General features: G+C 44.4%; 1 protein-coding gene across 12 annotated transcripts in view; it reads right to left on the bottom strand.

Moving 5' to 3' along the window:
- Window positions 1-13054: 13054 nt before the first annotated feature.
- Window positions 13055-17835, bottom strand: part of NAP1L4 (nucleosome assembly protein 1 like 4) — a 49775-nt gene continuing 44994 nt past the window's right edge. For all 12 annotated transcript variants that reach the window (XM_019551638.1, XM_019551639.1, XM_019551636.1 and 9 more), the window contains one exon: window positions 13055-14376. In XM_019551638.1, the coding sequence (XP_019407183.1) occupies window positions 14338-14376 (39 nt within the window). In that variant the 3' untranslated portion in view covers window positions 13055-14337. The remainder of the gene's footprint in view (window positions 14377-17835) is intronic.

Below are 17835 nucleotides of genomic sequence, written 5' to 3' on the forward strand. Positions count from 1 at the left end.
AGGCCGTGCGAAAAAGCACTGTTTTTTTACTTCTGTTTCACCATTTTGACAGGACAGCGTTTCATTTCAAGTTTTGTTTAGTTTCAAAACCACTGTTCCATCTTAGGTCGAAACTGTTTCAACGTTTGCCCATAGGCTTTAATGGGGAAGCATGAAACTATAACCACCTTTTCATCCAAATCTACCAAAAAATGACAACAGCAGGGATGGTAGTCCCTTCTGAGGGCATGAAGTCTGCCAAGTTTCAAGGAGATAGGTGCAGGGGTTTCTGGGAAACTACCTGAGGCTGCTGATAAGCAAAAAACTCGTGACATGTGTGACTGTGCATGTTAAGGCACACCCTCATTGGCACCGGGGCCTCTACACAACATGGTAGTCTGCCCCAATGCTGTCTCCTCCTCCCCTACAGCCTCAGCCTGGTCCACCACTTTAAACGACAACAGGTAATAAGTTAGTAAGCAGCACAGTAGCACCAGCAGCATCTCACGCAGCCAAACGGTCACAGTCAATGTCAGAGCAGTTCTTCCCCATTCCCCCTCTCCTTATTTTCTGCTTCCCTGCAGGCAAGCCAGGCTTCAGCTTCAACTGCCCTCATTCTGTTTTGAGGCTGTTTCAAAGCCCTTTGTTTTATTTCAATTATGCTGTTTCAAGCTCAAAACAAGGTGAAACAGCTTTGAAATGAAACAACCGGTGAAATTTCATACAGCCCTAACTGGCAGCATTCCAGCCTCCAATTGGCTGCTTGGGATAATTGGAGACAGTGGGCACATGTGGCCAGCACAGAGCAAAGCTGGGTTTTGGGAACAACCCTAGCTGCTGGATGCAGAGTGAGGGAGTGGCGTGGAGTGGAGCGAGGTCTGCCTGTCAGTGATGGTGATGCCCGGGGGCAGGGCTGCAGCAGGACAGGGGGAGAAGGCACCTGGCCCCTCAGTGGGGGAAGGAGGCTGGGGTGGTCCTTCACAGCAGGGAGCTGTGCGCCTGGGCCACAGCCCATACATGCAGGGGCCTGCAAAATCGCTGCTCACGCTCTGGCCCAAATGGGACAGCTAGGGGCCCTCTCTGCCAGGGCTGGGGGGGCAGGGGACTACAGAGCAGGAGCAAGGGGCAGCAGCAGGGCCAGGGGACTGTGGATCAGGCACTAGCAGGGCCAGGGAGGTATGGGTTGGGACAAGCCAAATCTTGGCAAATGGGTCCCAGTACGAAAAAGACAGGAAAAAGAGGACCACCGCGTCTACGATCTCTGATGATGGGTAATGCCAAGCTAGAAAATCAGCAGTTTCACAAAAGCAGCACCATTCTTAAGCACAAGTTTTCTAGAACAACTAGTAGTGGATTATTAAACGAAGATAATAAAAAGCATGACTAGGACTACACAACAAGGTCTTACTGTATTAGTCAGGTAGATATGCTCAGTCTGCCCCTATACATGATTGAAACACTCCAGGTCACTGCAGTTTAGGCCTGTGTTTATTACCCCTCCAGTCTGGGCATAATCATGAATGAAGCACCATGGAGTAATACACAAAAAACACTTCACAGCAAAAAAGGCTCTGGGGACCCTCCAAGTATCCTGAAGTAAAACTACCTTTAATCCGGTATCCAGTTACCTAGATCAGAATCCCAGTATAGAAACCAGGCTACAAGCTGCCTAGAAGCAGTCCAGTTACTCAGCCTTTGCCTTGTTTGGCTTTTCCATACCTGCTTGGATTTAACCCATCCATCTGATTTAAAGTAAGCAATACCCTGTTTGTGTTAGCCATTTACAGTATACTAGCTGACATCACATTTTATTTTGAGCTATATACAGACCTACTGTCTATGGCCTCATTTTTACAAGGAAACAAAAAACTAATGTTTTAAAATACACTTAGGAACTGTTAAATAGCTAGTGTGGACAACCCACGGACTTACTTCAAAGAGCACGTGTTGAAGTGTCAGTTGCCGTATTCTAGGGCACTGATATGCACCAACAACTTTTCTTCCTCATTGTGTTGGACCTCACCGCAGTACTGTCAAACGCAATGGAAAACCCCAGTTCACAGAATTTCCTGGGTGTAATCAACATTCCATGGCCTTACTTTTATCCTGTCTGCTTACACAAAATATCCTTCAGTATTTAAATGGTGGATTCATGGCTGCCCTGAGGCTTGAAATAAACATGTTGAAAACAGAATGAAGTGCAATACATAGAGACTTAATCAATTAATTATTAATCATCTCTTCTGTTCTTTTCATTGGAGCAGGAAGCCAAATTATCAATATTTAAATGTCAAAATTTTTAAATGCAAACTAATTTTGCCACCATTTCAGCCTGTTAAGTAAGTAGGATGCTGGATTTACCCAAGTGTATGGCAAGTAACTTATGAGGCACTTACAAGATAAAAAGCACCATGTGCTAGATATCATACAGTGTTTGCACTTATTCAAACTGCAGTCGCAGTTGCTTCCCCCTTTCCCTGCCACAATGTAAAACAGCAGTCTCCAACCTTTTTATGGTGAAAATCACTTTTTGGAATCTACCATGCCCCTGCCACCTGCCGTCCCCTGCCCCACCCCCAGCCCAGTGGCAGCAGAGAACTGGGGCCAGGCCCTGGCCCAGCCTGGTCTGGGACTCTCTGCCACCCAGGGGCCCATGGGGGGCTCCTGTCCCTGGGTGCAGCTTGGGGGAGGCCTCAGGGGCCTGTACTCCACCACCTGTGCTCTAGGTAGAGGCAACTGCTGCTGCAGACTGGCTGCTGCACTTGGTGCACAGATGGGGGGCACAGGGCCCCCCCCAAAGCATCCACCAGACTGCACCCAGCAGCAGGAGGCCCTCACGTGCCCCTGGGTGGCAGAGAGTCCCAGACTGGGCCAGGGCAGGGCCTGGCCCCAGTTCTCTGCTGCCGCTGGACTGAGCTGCACCCATCCAGCAGCCAAAGAAAAGTGGTGTCAGGTCCTGGCCCAGCCTGGCCTGGGACTCTGCTGCCCAGGGATGCGTGGCAGGGGGGAGGGGGCTCCTACCACTGTGCACAGGCTGGTGGAGGCCTGGGGGCCTGTGCCCCTCCTCCCCCACCTGTGCTTTGAAGGCCCATGTCTCCTCTCACCGCTGTATTCTGGGCACAGCAGCCAGCCCACAGCAGTAACCATTTCATCCCGGAGCACAGGAGGGGGAGCCCCCTACCAGGCTGCACCCAGTGGCAGGAGAGCCTGCCACGTGCTTCTGGGCAGAGTCCCTGACCCGGCCAGGTCAGATGCTACATCAGTCCCCATTGCTGAGCTGTGCTGCATGTAGCCAGCTGCAGCAGGGCTTGAGGCTCAGCAGCAGCCACCTCTGCCCCCCCCAGAGATGGAAAGGGAGCCCCTCATGCCCCTGGGAGGAGCCCCCCTGGGGTGCCAATCCTCCCACCACCCAATGAGGCTAGGACCCTATTTACCTTCCCCTGCTCCTGGCTGAGCTGCAGGTCAGTCCCTCACCACAGCGGCCGCGATCTGGTCCCCGCCCCTTCCCTCCCCCACAGATTGACCTGCTGGGGCTGGCAGGTGTGTGCATACCCAGCTGTCCCCCCCAGCCTAGGATCCACCTAAAGAGGCTCAAGGATCAACTGGTCTATTGTGACCCCCAGGTTGGTGACCACTCGTGTAAAACATCAGTTGTTCATAATGTTGGTCATTCATTTCTTTTTCTAAATAAAATAGACTGTTACAGCCCTTCAGCTCCTGTGGCTTTTCAGGAATTAGGAACTTGCATGTCATTTGGCAGAGAAACAATTATCAGTGGCTCATTCATAGGAACCCTCCTGCCGCTGGGTGCAGCCCAGCATAGAGGTGGAGCGGGATCTCGGAGCCATTATTGACTCCAAGATGAACACGAGCCACCGATGCCAGACCACATCCAGCAAAGCAGCCATACCTTGTCATGCATCCAAAGATGCATCTCAAGCCAGTCTAGAGAAGTGATACCCCACATCTATGCAACTGTGGTCAGGCCGCAGTTGAAGTACTGCATCCAGTACTGGGTGCCGCACTTCAAGAGGGATGTGGCCAGCCTGGAGAGGGTTCAGAGGAGGGCCACCTGCTTGGTGAGAGGGCAGCCAGATAACCCAACGAGAAGAGACTGAAGGACCTGAACCGCAAGAGGCGGTAGCAGGGGGACCTGGTGGCTGCCTACAAACTCATCAGGGGAGATCAACAGCAAATAGGTAGAGCCCTTTTCTCCCCAGCACCACCTGGGGTGATGAGGAACAATGGTAATAAGCTTATGGAGAAAAGGTTTAGGTTAAAGATCAGAAGGCAATATTTTACAGTTAGGGTGGCCAAAATCTGGAACCAACTTCCCAGGGAAGTGGCCCTTGCCCCTACCTTGGGCAAATTCAAGAGGTTGGATGATCATCTGTCTAGGGTCTTGTGAACCCAGCATTCATTCCTGCCTGTGGCAGGGGATCAGGCTAGATAATCTGTTCAGGTCCCTCTTGACCCTAGCTACTATGAAACTATGAAAGCATCTGTCATTTCAGCACCAACAGAAATCATCACATTCAGAAAACCAAGTTGTGTTCTTAGCTTGTAATGATGTCATCTTAGTTGGTTCCTCAGCAGAAGCAACTCTAACGATGAGTGGTATTTCCTTTTGTTTACTGAGGTCTTGCTTCAAGCTCATTTTTTACCTCACAGGGTCTTATTTGTGAAGAAATTCTACAAATTTAAAAAGATTCCAATTTCCCAAAACAGCTTGCCAATGTTCTACCAGAATATTAACTTACTGCCTTTTTGTACAGCTTGGCTTCAGTAAGTTTCTCCACATATGGTCAGCTTCATATGACCTGCCAATTTTTCATGTTTTACTAAAATAGTCTAAATATTTTTTTCCAGTGTCCATGCACTATTCCCAGCTAACAAAAGCTCTAGAGCTAACTCACAGAAGAGGTAATAAGAAAAATCAGCTGAAGTGAAAGAAAAGAAAGTATCTTTATACTTTCCTTAGTTGCAAGCTAGCATGAAGAGGAGAAAGCTGAAACATTTCTCCTATAATCGTCAAAGGAAAATCCTTACTGTAGCTTGCATGGGCCCATAGTTCACATGCAGAAGGCAAACTGCCCGCCAAACTGCCCATTTATCAGGATTTCAGAACACCGATTCTGGGACTTCCCTGTTCCTTTTCAGATTCTGCCATAGTCCTTGAATAACCATGCAGTTGCATCCAACTATAAACTATAGTCTGAAAGCCCCTTCACATCCCCAGATGGAAATGCCTTGCTGCTAACAATATTTTCTTTTCATCCTCTTTTTTCAGATCTCAGAAGTATCATAAATGTAAAAAGTTTTCTTTACACCAAGGAGGTTGTTTTCAGGAAACTGACATTTTAGTTTTACAATTAGATCCTGATGTGTTACCTGGAACTTAAACAGTTGGATTTCAGAAATCTTAGAAATGCTTGACTGTGTTTCACATTGTTGGCTTCTCTGTTTAGTTTTTCTGTTGCAATATTCAGTTCTAGGAAGAGTTTCCGTTCCCATAAGATTATCACTAGCACTTTCAATATTATGGTAAAATGAAACACCACTAATATGTAGATATACATATATTGTAGTGGCATCTCATTTTAATCATGGGAAATGTGGATTTTGGGTTACTTTTTTAAAACTGAAAATTGGGGATTTTTTTTTTTTTTTAAATCGGAGAAAACCAGGATCCCTGGTTATCAGTGAAGACCCCATCCTACTACATAGGAACATAAACTCAAGCTAACCTAGGAACTTCAGAACAACCAAGTACAAATGGACTCACCCTCAGAGAAAGTTTTGCCTGCTTCTGCTACTCTCCAGAAGCAAGTTTCAATCTTTGCCAATTTCCAATGCGATAGAAAGGTTGTGTTAGCACAAAAAACCTACCATCCTTTTATGTAAAACTGATCAGCAATATTCATCTCACAAACTTCCAAAGAATCCTAACACTGTGCAAGTCAAGGGCAGTATGATCACAATAGGTGAAAGGGAGTTGCATCAGGGAACCAGGGCTGGCTCTCATTTTCATAATCAGTTCTAAGAGAACAATATCTTCTCAAGTTCTGAGTAAGAACATTGCTGTATTGCTGAAATTGTGATCTGCCCTCATTTTTTCCCAAAGTGAGGACAAAATCCAAACCAAAGAATAAAAGTGACTACAGAGTTCTACTTGGTACCTAACTTAAAACAATATGCACCCTGAAGCTTGCTAGGGCACAAACCTAGTCCAATTAGATTTAAATAGGGTGACCATACATCCTGGTTTGGCCTGGACTCCATAGGCAGGTTCCAGCTGGGTAGTCAGAAGTCCTGGGCCTGAGCCCAGTGGGGCAGCAGCACAGCATAGTGCACCAGACAGGCAGGCAAGTAGGCACCACTGCTGTTATGTGGGAACAAGGTGGGTGGACATATTGTCACCCTAAGGTGCCATATCCGAGGACCTTACATTCTTGGTGCTCACACAGTGGCAGCAGTGCATGCCCAGAAGCCTGCCTGGTCCACCATGCCACTCCACCTCCCTGCTGGACCCCGGCCCGGGACATTTGACCAACTGGCCAGGACCAGCCTATAGAATCCAGGACTGCCCTGGCCAAACCAGGATGTCTGGCCACTGTAACAGAGTCTCAGGCTCTCCATTCTTTTGGGAGAAGCAGCAGCCTACCCAGGGAGCTCCGCAGGCTGAGCAAGGTGCAGCAGCGGCAGGTCAGAGCAACAGCCTAATGGAACAATTAGCAGGCACCTGCAAGCAGTCAGTTGACCGGACGTAGGCAGGGCCCTGGGAACATAAGCCCAAGGCTGGGACTGGCATGGGAGTCTCTCCCTGGCAGCAGCCCAGGAGAGCCACCCAGGGATGCTGGGCCAACCACTTCGCTGCCTGCAAGACCAGGAAGGCTCAGGGAGCTCACAAAGCACCTAGGCTAGGAGGCATGCTGTACTAGGGAAGAAAGGATTGCCTTCTTAAAAAGGGACAGAGAGCTATTATCCCTTTACATTATGTTATGGCCCAGGGGCTTATGTTTATGCTGTGTTTATACCAGCAGTTTGAGATGGGGCTGTAACACGTAGTCAGGGAGGTCCCATTAGTGCCCACAGGTCACATAATGGCTTTGAGCCCTGCCAGGGGCAGGCTCAAGGCTCTAGTAAGCATTGAGCCCAGAATGGGTATAGTGCAAGGCAGACAGGGGCCTGCTGCCAGAGGGGGCCGCAGACACACAGGGGCCAGGGGCCCAGTGACGGAAGGGACTAGCAAGATAAAGCCTCAAAGCTAGGTCTGACAAGGTGGGCCTAGGGCAGATTAAAGGGGCAGAGGCTGGGGAAGCTGAAGCCCCAGCAGCAATGACAAATAACACCCGCAAGGCATGGAGTGCAACGTAGGGGAGGATTTAGAGCCATGCAGCCCTTAAGACTGGAGGTGTCCTCTGGTGGCAGTTACTGAGGACCAGAAGGGTACTGGGGACCCTAGCAGGGGCTCACTGGAACCAGGGCCACACTAAAGCCCATGGACAGCCTCCCTATTTATTGTTATAATCCCATCAAGGCACATCAGACGAGACAGGAAGGAGCCCTAGGGACAGAGTGAGGCACAGCCACAGAGCCACCAGAGTGGAGGACGACGCACACAACTGTCATGGTCACCCCTGGGACACCAACATGTTACAGTCACCCTAGAATTAAAGTTATCCACATCAAGACTGAAACATACGATTCCTAAATATGGCCAGCTTGTGAGATGATCCTGAACCTTAAGGACATTAATGAAAATTATTTTGTAATTGTTCACCACAGAGAAAGGTGACACAGAGAACCTCCCATCACCTCACCTGGCTATTTCTGGACCAGTACTATGCACAGAAAGGTACACTGTGGCAGATCTGTTTCAGTATCTTTCTCCTTTGTGCACCACTGGCTACAAGAACTGGTATATCTTAGCCCAATGGACAGCTAGCATAGTTAGGTGACGGCAAACCATTCACCTTCGATGCAACTATGGCTACCTGGAATTTAGGAACTAGCAGGTTTCTCTTTGTACAGTCATGCATGGTGAGTAACATTGCAACACCATAAGAAAAGTCATCCTCTCCTGTGTTTGCAGAGGAAGAACATAAAGTCAACTTTTGATAGTTGTCAAGCAACACACAAACAAGGATTCCAGACAGGAATTTAAAACAAGATAAGAACTCAAATGGCTGTGAATAAAGAGAATATGCTTTTAAGGAACATTCTGATCAGGGCTTCAAAGTTACTTTCTTAACAATGGCCTTTCTAAACTCTGATCAGGATAAGTTTCCGTTTCAAAAACACTTTGCTTTAACAGTGCTTGTCATGGTTAGGCCCTGTATCTGTACTTAGAGTAGAACTATTCTTACTAGTTCAGATGCCAGGTTATCAGTAGTCTCTTTTATAATAGCTCAATTTTCTGTTGCAGGCAAAGACCACCTTCTTTGAGACAAAAGCTGTTTACTCTTTTTGTACAAAGCAATGGTCTCAGACTGACAGTAATGGCATTTTTTTTCACCTTCATGCAAATGTTCTAAACACTCTCAGGCCAACCAAGAATCAAGGTACTACAGGCCAAGGTTTCCAGCTGAACCCCTTAAACAGGGTATGCAAAACACATACCAATACAGTCATCTCTGCATGACATGTATTTGCATATGGAAATCCAACATTATATAGGTAATTCCTGCTTTGCATCCAGAACCATATGCATCTCTACCTAGGTTTAGAAGCTGCTGCAAGTTTCTTTTCCTCCTGAATGGCTATTTGGGTCTAACAACTGACAAAGTTTGCAAACATTCCTTTCATCGCCCATAGGAATTTGTCTCATCTTCCTTCTTCAACCAAAGAGACTTGGGTATAGTGCATGTGCACGCACACATGGCATGTACATTTGCAAGAAACCATTTGCTGCAGAACAAACCAAATTACAATCTTATAAGTTACTGAATGAAACTTTGCACTTAGTGAAATAGGCAGCGCTCCTGAATCGAATGTTGACATGACATGTTACCTTCTGAACAGAAGTGCAGCTGCTTTGCACAAGTACATAGACCAACTTGATAGCACTACTTATTTCTATTTGTTGGTAGAATCTGGTCTCACTTGCCAGGGAAAGGAATTCCCTTTCCTAAGAAAGAAAGGTCTCTCTAAGGTGCATTTGTATATAGCTTCTATATATGTGGGGGGAGTGGGTAAGTGATGAAAAGAGAAGAGCTAAGGACAGGTATTTTTAGAAAGGAACAAGCATGTAATTTGGCAGAGGAACAATTATCAGTGGCTCATTCATAGAAACTAGCAAGGTACATGCAATCCAACTGACAAATCAAGTTGCATGTTCACTATGCTTTTAATAGGCTGATTTGGCTTCCTTGTGTGGCATAGAGATTCCCACGGTAAAAACCCTACAGTAATGTGGATTGTGTAACAAGTGAATGCTCTCATGGGTGGAGAATAAAATTTTCTTGCATAAGAGATGAGCAAGCAGAGCAGAAAAACCAGGGTAGAAACAAATCTGGCAATCAACAAACAGCTTGGCCTTCATTCACATAAAACTTCATGAGCAAGAGGTTGCTTTTTGGATGCTTTCTTTGGAGGCCTGTCAAGCCTGAGGAGCTTAATAGTTACTGTTGGAAAGCAGGAGGCTAATGCCTCCCGCTGACAGCTGTCATTTGGGATTCCCATCTCTGGGCCACAAGACATCACAGCTACTTGAGTGTGCAGCCTGGGGAAGTATTAAGTATAGACAACTATTAAATGTCACATCTGGGAATGGAAAAGCTAAGGTTCTCAGATCTCTGTCCAAGACGCATGTGCACACCTGTCACTTTAATTTCCACTTCTACTTATTGGAATAATCTGAGAATGTTGAGGACTTCAGACTTTTCCATTGCCCATTTACCCTTTGAATGCTTGCAGGAGGGCATATCTGTCTACACTGCCATTATGACCAGAACTGGGAGAACGCTAAGAAGCCAAACCCACCCACTGAGTCCTGCTCCATAGGCACTAAACTCTAGAAAGAAGGCAATGAAGTAGCCTGAATTGTCCTGAGAACAGGCCTTACTGCTGCTTTTCAGCTCTGCCCTAGTTGCATTTACTGATGCATTATGTGATTGGAATAGCACACCAGTGGTTTGAGTTTGAAAGCATATTACTCAATTCTTCCAATAAACAGATCAGCAGTGAGCTAGTTTTGATATTTGGCTTTCGGTGGCAAGAATGCCCCAAATAAGGTCACCCACAGCTCTCTTACAGGCACTTTGTCAGGCTATCTTTAGGAAGATGACATTTCACGATCAGCTCATAAGTAAAGTTCCATTTGCTAAAAAAGCAACAACAAAAGCTTCCATTGTGGAGCTTATTTCTGAACAGCGTTACAGACAAGAGTCAAATATATGACATTCAGAATCTACCAGTCCATTGCCAGAGACTCAACTAGACAGGCCAGATCTTACCTTTTCCATCCGATCAGACTAATAATGCATGGAGGGAAGACATCTGTCTCTACAACAAGGCTGAAGCCAAAACGCTTTAGATACAATGGTAGCACAATTGTATCTAAACCATAAGATAAGCTTCAAATCTGATACTGCAATCCTCAAACAGCCATTTACTCAGGCACTCAAAGGCTACACTTGCACATTTGAGGCCATGTTGGATTTCTTCATCAATATCAACTTTGAGAGAGATAGCTTATGAGGTACAGGAAATACTCAATGTTCTCCAGAACCTTACTGTAAATCTGAATTACCAGAGCTGGGGACTGCTCATTAAGAGCTTGTTGCTGAAGGACCTTAGTCTTCTGAACGTTACGCGTCAGTCCCATTTTCTTGTATGCCTAGGTAAAGATGTTGACGATTGCCTAAAGGTCTACTTCTGAGTAAGCACATACTACAGCATCATAAGCATACTGGAACTGGATGACTGAGGTCAGGGTGGTCTTGGTTTTGGCTCAGAGTCAGCTGAGGTTAAACATCTTACTACCCATTCAGTAGTTTAGCTCCACTCCAACTGGATACTGGTTGGTGGTCAGCTGTAGCATCACAGTAAAGAATAGAGAAGAGTGTTGGAGCAATGACATAGCCTTATTTAATTCCCATCTTAACCTCAAAGGAAACTGCAATAGATCCATTACTGAAAATAACTGCTTGCATACCATCACAGAGCAGGCAAAGGATGGTGACCAATTTCAGTAAGCAACCATATTTCAGAAGGATCCTCCACACCACTACTTTGTTAACAGAATCAAAGGCTTTTTTGTAAGGTCATAGAAGGCCATGTAGAGAAGTTTAGGTTGTTCCCAGCATTTTTCTTGTAGCTGGCAAGCTATGAAGATCATGTCAGTTGTGCCTCTTGATGCCCACACTGAGACTGTGGGAAGAGCTCTTCAGCAAGTGGAAGGAGACTGTTCAGGAGGGGCTTTGCAATTATCTTGCCTGTCGTAGACAGCAAGGCAATCCCTCTGTGGTCTCCACAGTGGGACTTATCTCCTTTCTTGAAGACTGTAAGAATCATAGTGTTACTACTTATTCAATAAGCCCCAGATCAACTTTTCTATTTCTTTGCCTGATTCTGATGACAGGCTAGTCAGTCTAGAGACACCTGGAACACCCTACTCGTCCTAAAGAATGGTTCTCTAGTCTGGCATTTAGACAGTAGTCTCAAAATTAAAAACGATCACCAGAACGCATCTTCACATGCACTTTAAAGCGCAGTAGCCTATTTTACGGCGAATTAAAGCATCATGTCAAAAACCATGCTAATACACTCATGTGCAGTAAAAATAGGCTACTGTACATTAAGAGTCACTAAAAAAGCATGTGCTTGCACTACTGTGCAGTAGGGCAACCCAACAAGTATTTATTTAGTAACTCACATTAAAAAGGTACTGAATTTAATGCACATTAGGAAAAATGCATTAAGGAACATATAGACATACCCTCCGTCAACTTTCTTGGGGATTTCTGCATAAAAGTTTTATTTTGAAAGGTTTCTTTCTAGCTTAACATTCCCACTTAACAGACTGGGTATTTATTCACTATCATGCTTTGTTCCAAATACAGAACATAAGTGTTAGTTACGCATTTCTGCCTTTTCTGCAACACTGGTAATTTTACCATCTCCACCTAATAATCCTAAAACTTATTGTCTTTAATTATGTAAACAACCAATTCCCCCCACTCCCTGGCCCGAGTCTTTTGCTTTCCTTCTCAGCTTTTTTTAGATTAGAAACATCTCATTGGGATTGCTCTTTCCCTTGCCTTAGCTTCAACACTGAGTTAGAATAGACCATTTCGACAGATTTCCTTACCCTTAAATCATGATGATTTTTCCAGGTCAGTAAAACATTTCCACAAAGCATTTCTAAATCACACACACTTCTCATTCAAGTATGTTTCTGTGCTGATATATAACTAATGTGGAGCCATACATGCCATTTTCCCAAACTGTACCATCATTGGTGCTTAAGTTAACACAAACATTTTTCCTAAACTGACAACCTTGTGGAATTCACCCTGGACTCTAACAGACAGCCAATGTAGGCTCTTTGCAACTCATGAGCCAGTAGTTCCAAATATGCTGCAGAATGAACAATGTCCTAACACCTATTCAATCCCAGGAGTCTACAGTGGGATTGAAAAGATGATGTTGTGATCTCCAGAATCCCTATGGCTACTGCCACCTCAAGAGCAAGCGGTGCTTTGGGGAGTTCTCTCGTCTTTCCCTACACGACGCGGGGGGGGCCGGATCACATAAACCCCCCCAAAACACAAAACAAAAATGGGAGAGTACTACATGGCTGAAAATTAGAACAAAGTATTCATTTGCAAAAGTTAGCAAGCTTGATGTTGCAAATCTAAACAAAGCTGTTATAATGCCAATTTACACAAAGCCACTTTTCATATGTTCTCTAAATTCAAAGTTAGCTTATATTTTTGTAGAAAAAGGGTATAGTTACATTAGGTCATATTTGGCATGCCTCTCGTTACATACTATATACAGAAGCACAAGTAACAGGAGATCAAATTGGTATTCTGTTAACCTAGGAAATTTTATGGACAAGACAACCACCACTTTTCATGTTTCACAACTTTAATAGAATATTCTAACTATTCTGTACAAATTGAAAACACCGTATTAAGTTACAAATGTGTAAGGTAAGGCTGGAGCACTCTACATGCCTGGTCACAGTGTTGAGATACAGTTGCTATTCAACTGATGCCAGAGATTGGCATTTGGATGCTTAAACTAGAAGTGTGCACCTGAAATACTGCGCAACAACAGGTAGTTTTGAAGACTTCAGAGCTTTTAAACAAATTGTGGAACGGAGTAATTTGAGCTGCGAATAAGACACCAAAACTTCAGATTTACCAAGTTAAATTTTGTTAATCTATATGCTCAGAGTGAAAGTCCCTGCCATGCTGGATACTAAGCAATAAGACTATTGGAAGTGTTCTGGTTCTTTGGCTGCAACCCACTTCTATTGACAGCAACAATTTGGCTGTAGATCGTTTGGATTTTCCCTTAAAGAATTGTCACTTTGAAGCACGTTCATTTTTGTCTAAGCTACCACCTTGAGAAAGACTAGTCAAATTTTCCTTGTACAAGTACCCATATTTTATGCAAAACAGGAAGAAGAAAATATTTTCAAGTATCTTAAAAACTATTAAAAAGCACTAATTCTTTCAAAGTACTTACAAACATGAATGAATAAATAAATACAAAAATGAACAACTAAGTAAATCTCAAATATGACACCCTTTCAATAATGATAAAAAGTAAAATTTACTTCAATTTAATTGGCTTTACTCAGATAATAAATATGACATTTAAAGAAGCGCAAGCACTAATTTGATTTGTAGGTTGCAGGAAATGTTCTTTAAAAAGGGTGGGGGGGAACGAGCAAAAAAAAGTCAAGTCCTATTGCTGCATTTCCTTTAACTACCACTCATTTCATCCATTTATAGTTTAGCTTCTCAGCACATGGGCTATTCCACAATTTTCAAAGTTCAACAAGAAGATGGATAGTCTTTACTTTGTCATTTGGATTATGTCCCTATGAAGAGGAAAGAGGCTCGTCAGAAAGCCTACTGACAATTATTTAGCTACAGTGTACCAAAGGCTGTAGAGTGTGCTTTATTTAAACCTCATATTTCCCAAATGCATTGAAGTTGCCACTGTACAAGTTAAGCAAAAAAGAAGAGTTAGTGAAAAATCATGCATTTTAAAACAAATTAAGTTTAAGCATTGTTAATAAGATTGTGCTGCAGCAATGGAATATCCTGAACTGCAGGCCAGGTATCCAAATATTTGTTACAAGTTGTTCAAATATCACTCTGAAGTGGTATTTCCTTATTACTGTTGTTTGCATTCAGCAGGCTGGCTGGCATCTTTCTGTTTAAAGTAGAAAAAGAAAAAGAAAGAGTCACAAAAGGATAAAGCTTACAATAAACGTTCAGCTGAAAATTGAGATTTGGTCATATGGTTTTTAGTTAAATGTAATACCAAATTAACCTTAAGTGGAGATATCTCCATGTAAATCATGATCCAAGGTTCTTAACTGCAACTCTCATGAACTTGGTATTGCTCAGCCCTTCAGAAGTTTGAGGCTTAAGCTTGGCTTCTCTGTAAGTCTCCAGCAAAACAGCTCAGACTTTCTAATTCAGTCTCCTAAATAAATGGCCTAATTTTCAAAAGCACTCAAGCCAAATAGAGCTGCAGTAGCCATAGAAATTTGAAAGCAAGAGTATCAAGCCACTTGCTTAGGAGTCAAATTTAGAAAGTCTTGGCCTGTGTTGAAGATCAGGAATGCTGGTTACCTTAACAGGTTGTGCTCCCCTCCAGGCTACAGACAGCTGTATTTGTGCCAGCTTATAAATACTGCTGTATTTTAGACTGGGTGCTCCATCTGCTTAGATCTTTGCAATTTACACACTACCACTTATACAATTTTTTTAAAATACTGAATTAACATTCCTCTTTTGTTTGTTTCACCTTTCAGCCCTGCTTACTGTAAGACAAATACCAAGTTTCCTGAATAGTACAGTAAAAAGGAAAGGTGAGGTACAGAAGAGACAAGACAATGCCGAACTTTGTGAAATAATGTATACCTTTGATCAATTAATCTAAAAACAACAGAAATATTTAATATTTGTTTGTCAACATAACTGTGTACATGCCTATTTTCCCAACTGCTTTTCACATAACACTGAAATGAATCAATTTGCACTGATCTATCCCTGAACAAGAGAATTCCTTTGTGAAAGGACAAGTATACAGCAACAGCAAAGAGATTATTTCTTAGAAAGAAAAAAAATACTGGATATAGTTAAACTTCAAAGTCTACATTACACTTTGGGTAACATTTTCTAAAATCCAAGTGCTTATGCACCTAGAGCCATACTGACAGATTGTGTAATTTATTTGTCCTGCATATCCAAATTTCACTTTAAAAAGTAGCTTTGTGCTTTAGAAAAATGCTATCCTTTAATTACAATTAAAATGCAAGCTGCAAAAAACTACCAGTGAACTACTGCCGCACTACCAAACCATATCGCGCTCAAGCATAGCTGGACCTCCAGGATGGCAGAGAAGGAAAGTGAAACAAAAAACAGAAAATAGCCTACGCAAATCACTGCACAGACTATTCATAACTGTAACAACTGATCTGGTTCTGTGAAACTTCAAGAAGTTTCCGGACACAGGAGTGTGCCTAGAGAACACACTGCCAGCAGGTCTCTGCCAGTTCCAATTTTGTAGTAGAGTGCTGACTTAAGGACATCCACTATCTTCCATCTTGAGGATGTCAAACTCACTAAGCATAAGTCAATTTCTCAGAGATCCAGGCCCTGAAGTATCTTAATATCTACCCATACTTTAATATCTACCCTTTGCACATCATATGGAGCAGCAAAACTAGTGCCAAGACAAAGATACTATTTATAATGCTGCATTCTGTATTAGCTTCAATCTCCAAATGATCTCAGTATGCAGCCCCACACAGAGGCAGAGAGACACAGATAACTGTTAGAGGTGCACAAAACAAGCTGAAATCAATTTGGATTCGAGCCGAATCAGGGACAGTGATTCAATTTGCTGATTTGGATCACTGCCCCCGATTTGATTCAGCTGAATCTGAAGGTTCAACGCTGATTTGGAGAATCAGCGATTCGGCCATAGAAACAGCTTTAAACATTCTTTCTACATACCTCAAGGTACCATAAACACTGCAGTGGTGGGACGAATTGAGCATCCTACAGGAACACGGGGTGGCCCCCCGTGCTAGGCAGCAAAGCCAGAAGTGGATCGGAAGTACTTCTGTTTCACTTCCAGGTCCACTGCCAAGCATGCTGGGGACCCCACTCCCCCCCCCAGCTCAGCATCAGCTGTGGGGGGACCCCAGGTGCTTCCCCCAGACCCAGGAAGCAGCAGTCACCAAGTTGGGGGAGCACAGGAGGGGACCCCTGCAGACCCAGAAGTGCTTCTGGTCCACTTCTGGGTCTGCTGTTGAGTGCGCTGGGGAGTCCCCCATGCTCCTGTGGGATGCTCCATCTGCCCCAGCAGCACAGCATTCATGAGCCACCTGGTACCTTGAGGTATGTAGAAAAAAAACATTTAAAAGCTGTCTATGTCCAAATCACCAAATCAATTCGCAGGGTTCCCGATTAGATTCGGAGAGATTAAAGGGTCTCCTGATTCAATTTGGATTTGGAGAGTCAGCCACCGAATCGAATCAGGGATGAAAGCTTTGCACAGCTCTAATAATTGTACCATTTCACATAACCCCCCTCAGAGTTGTACTTGGTTTATGTACACTTAAAAAGCAATCTTTGACAGAGCTGATTTGCTAATAATCCAGTAACAGCCTAGAATCTAACACCACCCACAAAATGTTGGTTTGTGGTAGAGATTGCAAGCTGCACTTCAGCATTCAAAGCTGTCAATGAGCTGGTTCCTTCCCAATTGCCAACATTCTCACCTAGACAGTTGTTCAGTGGGTCAGTTCCATCTCACTTAGACACCAGTATGATGGACCAAATTATGCTATGTCAAACATGATGAGAACTGGCCACATGACACCACGGGCATTTTAACTCAAGTCACCCGTTTCAACCAACATTTGTACAAAAATGCTAAGCAGTTTATCTTCAGCGGGCAGCTTCCAAGGCAAACCAAACACTGCACAGAACTACAACTCTGTTCTTCAAGGAGCAAAACAGGACAGCACAAACAGAACATATTCTATGAGTGTATTCTACCTATAACTACTCATAGCTTCAGATTTTCAGCATGGGGGGGAAAATAGCCAAACAGATCCAAGACAATGCAGTTTCCCCAAGTACCAACTGACCTCTGGCTCAGACACACAACCCCGTCCCACCTGTTAGACAGTCTGATGTCCTCCAGACTGGGGGCATAATTCCACAATACATGAATCACAGCATCATATCAAAACGGGTCTGGAAGGGACCTCACAATGTCATCTATTCCAGTCCCCTTGCTCAGGGCAGGATCACTCTCATTTAACCACCTCAACAGTGTGGTCGCATCCAGACTAGCGCGGCTGTTTGGTTCTCTGGGGACAAGTAGCAGTGGCATGCCTTGTGCTGGAGCTACTTGTTCCCAGGGAATGCCTGTGCCACAAGCATTTTGGCATGCAACAGGATACCCTGGGAGCAGTAGGGGAGGCTGGGGCCAGCACTGGGCTGGCCCCAGCAACCTTACTTGGGGTCCTCCCGGGGCTGCAGCCACAGTGCTCCAGCCCAGCAGAGCCTGGCTAGCAGCTATAGTGCAGTTCTGGATGGCCTGGCTCAGTTTTTCAGCAGCACCCACACTCCATGCTTGAACTGCTCT

The sequence above is a fragment of the Crocodylus porosus genome, unplaced genomic scaffold (assembly GCF_001723895.1).
Source record: "Crocodylus porosus isolate Cpor-Errol unplaced genomic scaffold, CroPor_comp1, whole genome shotgun sequence".
Lineage (NCBI taxonomy): Eukaryota > Metazoa > Chordata > Crocodylia > Crocodylidae > Crocodylus > Crocodylus porosus.